Source organism: Tursiops truncatus, chromosome 8 (genome assembly GCF_011762595.2).
Source record: "Tursiops truncatus isolate mTurTru1 chromosome 8, mTurTru1.mat.Y, whole genome shotgun sequence".
Taxonomy (NCBI): Eukaryota; Metazoa; Chordata; class Mammalia; order Artiodactyla; family Delphinidae; genus Tursiops; species Tursiops truncatus.
The window spans coordinates 103,180,570-103,185,413 of NC_047041.1; the positions used below are offsets into that span (position 1 = coordinate 103,180,570).

A 4,844-nucleotide genomic window follows, 5' to 3' on the forward strand; every position below is an offset into this window, starting at 1 on the left:
CTCTGGGTCATGGCCTCTGGAAGCCCCTCTGCTGGCCCCAGGACAGTACTTCTCCAAGTCCCCCCCAACATACACACACACTATGGGATCTTCCCCCTGGGCACTGATGAAAAAGCGTGGGCACAGAGACAGCCACCCCCGGCCCCAGTACACACAGAATGTCCAAGACCACCCTGAGCCAGACCTGCCCCAGACCCTGAGGTCACAGAGAGGGGCCGTGCAGGTGAGAGGACATGAACCATGGACCCCTGGACATCTTCCATTTTATAGAACGGGAAACTGAGGCAGGGAGGTGTGGGGATATGGCAAGAAACATGGTACACAGTGGGTGGCAAAGGGAGGGCCCTGGGCCCAAGATTGTGCCTCACGACCCCCTGTTCAGAAGGGAGGGCTGATGCCGGGCAGATGTGGCCTGGATCAGGGACGCTGGCGGGGTGGAGGCCACTGCGGGCAGGGCAGGCACGGAGAACGTGAGCTTCTCAGTCTGGAGGAAGGCAATGCCCTTCTCGTAGGAGGCAAGCTCGTTGATGAACACAGGGTCCATGGTGGACTCCCCCTCATAGAGCACGTCCTCACCGCTGAACATCTGGAAGATGGGTGCGCCAGGCCGCAGTGGCTCAAAATCTCAGTCCTGGGAGAAGAGCCAAGGACCAAGGTTGCTGGGGCTGACCTCTGCCCTGGCCTCAGTGCGGGCCACCCCAGCAGGGACTGCCTAAGAGATGCTGCTCACTTATGGCCCTGCCCACTTGCTCCTTCACTTCCTCGATCAATGCAACAGGGTGTCTGCTGAGATGCCAACTGGCTCTGTGTCTAGAAATGGAGACACCAGTCACCTTAGAAAGGCACTTGTCATTGTGGAAGTGTACCCTAGTGGTTACGGGCACAGATAGTGAAGCCTGCGTCCAAAGCCTTGCTAGCTGTGTGACCTTGAGCAAGTCACTTAACCTCTCTGTTCCTCAGCTTCCCCATCTGTAAAATAGGGATTATTCTATCTCCTCCTATTATCCTGAAGTCTAAATTAAACAGCTAATAGTGCTTAAAACAGTGCCTGACACATAGTGAATATAATATAAAAGTTTATTAGATAAATTTTTAAATTGTGGGAGAAATCACTCAAAATGTCTCTTATTCAGCATCCACAAGGAAGATGGGTGGTGGCGCAGGTGCGTGGCATAAACGTAGGTGCCTTCCAGGGGAGGCCGTGGTGTTGTGAAGGTCTGGGATAAGTAGAGGCCCGGCCCGAGGCCTTGGGCCCCAGCAGCTGGTTCAGGTCTCTGGCCCTGGCATTTCAGGGGCGAAGATATAGTGTCAGCCCCTGACAGTCTCCGTCAGTGATCAGAGGGTCAGAGTGTGTGAGTGGTGCGGGGGAGGGCAGCCTTGTGCCGCCGACAGGAGTGAAGCCCCTGAGACCCTGCAGGAGGGACAGAGCAGCTCAGGGGCTCATGTGGCTGCCTGCCCTCTCGCACGGCCCCAAACCCTCAGCCTGGCCCTGCCCACCCGCCTCATCAGCTCTCTCGCCGGCCACACCTCCAAGCACTGTGCTGGTCTCGCCTTTAGGCCTCCTACCTGCTGGGCCCTTCCCTGGAACTCCTCTCCTCTCCACCTGGTTAACTTACACTCACCCTTTGGGGCTTGGCTGAGACCCCGCCTCCTTCCGGAAGCCTTCCCTGACTGCCCTTGACCAAGTTAGATGCTTCGTGTAGCCCCCAGCCCTGCCTTTAGCCTCCTGGTTTGTGGTCGCTGAGTCCATTCTCTGTCCTTAGTAAGCTGAGGACAGCGCCTCAGTCCTATACCCCATTCTCTCACCCGAGCTGGCCTGAGATGGGGCTCAGAGGTGGGGCTCGGCCAGTATCCACTGAAGGAAGGTATAAACAGTGGTTGCGTAAACGCAGCCTGTGGGGGGCTGATCTGAGGCAAGCCCCGGGTCTGGGGAACCCAGAAGAGGCCGTGTCTCAGCCTGGGATCCGGAAGGGCTTCCTGGAGAAGGTGACATCAATCTGAATTTCTCTAAACTGAAAAGGGAGGAATGGGCATCACAGGCAGAAGGGTGCCTCCTGCCGGGTGGAGGGACTGGACCAGCTTAGCAGGTGGGGGCCCTTGGCAGCCCTGCACTTGGCAGCCCTCCAGGGCTCTCTCTGGGGGAGTAGTCTTCATCTCAGGCTTTAAAGAGTCCCTACAAGCAATTTCCCAAAGCCTTGGGCAGCTCCCCAGCGGGAGCTGTAGCAGCAGGGCAGGGTGCTCACCTGAGGAAGGACCCGGTGAAGGCATGACTGAGGTCATGGCCCACGTAGCGGCAGCAGGCGGCTGAGGCCACCGGGTTGGCCAGCAGCACAGGCATGGTGGAGAAGCTGAGTCTCTGCACCTCCCCTGGGACCCGCAGCCAGTGCCGGCCAGGTAGGCGCTAGCTGTCTCATTGCCGTGAGTAGCCCTGGTCACTGCCACATGGTGCAGGGCCTCTCAGGGCACCAGCAGCCAGCACGTCGCCGTGTGGGGTGGCGCACCTGGCGGGTGGACCTGCTTAGGCAACCCTGGCGCCAGCACAATGCCCAGTGGTTAGAGCTAGGCTGGTGGTGGTGAGCTCCCCGAGGCCTGAGGAGCCCAAGCCAGGCGGGGCTGTTGCTTGTCCAAAGCCGTGGCTGGATGTTAGCTCAGCGGTGTCCCACCTGCACCTCCAGTGGCCCAGGTTGGTCCCTCCTCGTGCCTGCAGTCCCTCCATTGGCACCCTTCCCTTGAGGGTAAGCATTGCCCTCCCCTGCCTTTCTCTGAGGAGATCATTTCTCTGCTCCCTTTGGAGAGAAGGGGTTTCTTTCTCCCAAGTTGAGAAAAGGGGCCCAGACTTGGGAAGATGGATCCACCAAGGCACACTCCCTATAGCAAGAGGGCTGTGCTCCCATTTTATAGATGGGGAAACCGGGCACAGCAGGGGAAGTGGACGGTGTCACAGGAGCTGGCTGTGGAGTGTCGGGTTCCAGGCGACTCCTGTTCCTTCCTGCCCCTCCCCCATGCTCCTCTGAGCTGGTGCAGGGGCCTTAGGGAAGAAGGGGTGGTTACCTGTCAGTGCAGGTCTCAGCTGCCTGGGCCACCAGGGCTGGGATGTGCACCTCCTGGAACGATGGGTATTTATGGGCCAGGAGATCCCTGGGCAGGAAGTGTCTGTGCTGAGTTGGTAGAGAGCAGGGCGCAGGAGTGGGTGATGGGCTGAGGTCCACCCTGAGGTCAGTAGTGCTGGGGTCTCCCTGCCTGCCTCTACCTCACACTGTTGCTTGCTGCTGCCGTGGTCCACTGAGTCCAGGTCCTGCGGCCACGCCCCTGCTCTTGCCCTTGGTCCCTCCTCTGGGAATCTCAGCATCCCCGCCTCCTGGGGCCAGCTGGGGCTCCCGCTGGGGAGCTGCACAAGGCTTTGGGAAATTGCTTGTAGGGACTCTTTAAAGTCTGAGATGAAGACTACTCCCCCAGAGAGAGCCCTGGAGGGCTGCCAAGTGCAGACCGTTCATTGCCCAGGTGTCCAGCCAAGGAAGGGCAGGCCTGGAATCCACCACTGGCTGAGCCATGGGCCACCACCAGGCCAGGCCACCACAAGTTGCCTGTTGAGATGGTGCCTTGGTGGCCACCCAGATGAGGAATATCCCCCTCCCTCCATCCCTTCAGCAACATGCTTCTGTCCCTGCGGCCCTCAGAGGACCAGGGTCACTCCTGGGTCACGCTTTACCCTAAAGGGCTATGAGCTGTGGGGTCCCAGCTTTACAGCTCTTTGGTGCTTTAAACAATTTCTAAATATTTCATTGTTATTGATCGTTTTCAGGGACAGGTATGCCTCAAATGATTCAACTTGCTTTGTTTTGGAAATGACCCTCAGATCCATTTTATAGATGTGGAAACTGAGGCTCAGACAGGATGCCCAAGGGTACCCAGGGCACTAGAGGCAGAACTGGAATTGGAACCTGGGAGGTGTCCAATCTGAGCCCACTCTCCTCTTGCTGCTCTCAAGGGACAAGGGGGTAAGGATGAAGGCTAAGTCCCCCGCACGTGGCCCCAAGTCCTGTCCTTTCCCCAGGAGCCGAGGGTGGTCCAGTGGTCCCTGAGTAGAGAGGCACTGCTGGGCAGTGACCGTCAGGTCACCAGTGCCTCCTGCGTGCCAGCACTGGGGCCCTGAAGCTGGGCCTCCCCCAGGCGTCTGGTCCCAGGCCTTCTTCACGACCAGGCTGAGTCCTCCCAGGAGGTGTCAGCCCAGCTCCAGAACCAGGCCCAGCAGCTCGGGCTCCCTCCAGGCCAGCCCTCTTTGCAGCTGCTCAGATCACAGGCAACTCCTCGTGAGGGCTGGGCTCACCTGCACTTTCCTGCTCTCCTGCTCACCCCCATAGGTGGAGCTGTGGGACCTGTCAGGCCTGCTGGTACCTCAGTAGGGTAGCTGGGGGGGTGGGGTCACTGAATCTTCATGGGCAACGGCCCTGGCGCCGCAAACGGAGGGCAGCTACCATTCGCTCTGTTCGTGGGGCTGGACCTGGGCTCTGGGAGGTTGAGCGACTCGGCCGACCCCCTGGCCAGGGGTGGTGGAGGGAGTCAGTGGGGTGTCTGCCTCCCTCCGGGTCCCTGCTCCCCGCTTCGCTCAGGGTAGGGGCCTCGAGGCCCTGCTTTCTAAGGCAGAAGCCGCAGTCTTTGAGAGGCCCCCCCAGGCTGCCGGGCTTCTGCTGTTCTCTGGGTGCTGGGCCTCTTGGGAAGGAAGGAAGGGTCTGAGCACCAGCTCTGGCTATCTGGGGGGTTGCTGGAGACCAGAATGCTTCCTGCCAGGAGGTGGTGGGCCCCCAGCTCTGGGGAGGACAGCCTTAGGGGGTCCTGGAAAGTTT

General features: G+C 59.6%; 1 protein-coding gene across 1 annotated transcript; it reads right to left on the reverse strand.

Annotated features, from left to right (window-relative positions):
- Positions 1-364: 364 nt before the first annotated feature.
- ACY3 (aminoacylase 3) lies at positions 365-3,349 on the reverse strand. Its single transcript, XM_033861743.1, is given in 6 exon segments — positions 365-631; positions 1,201-1,228; positions 1,230-1,280; positions 2,244-2,391; positions 2,394-2,454; positions 3,251-3,349. Coding segments are annotated over 6 exon segments (654 nt in total).
- Positions 3,350-4,844: the final 1,495 nt, after the last annotated feature.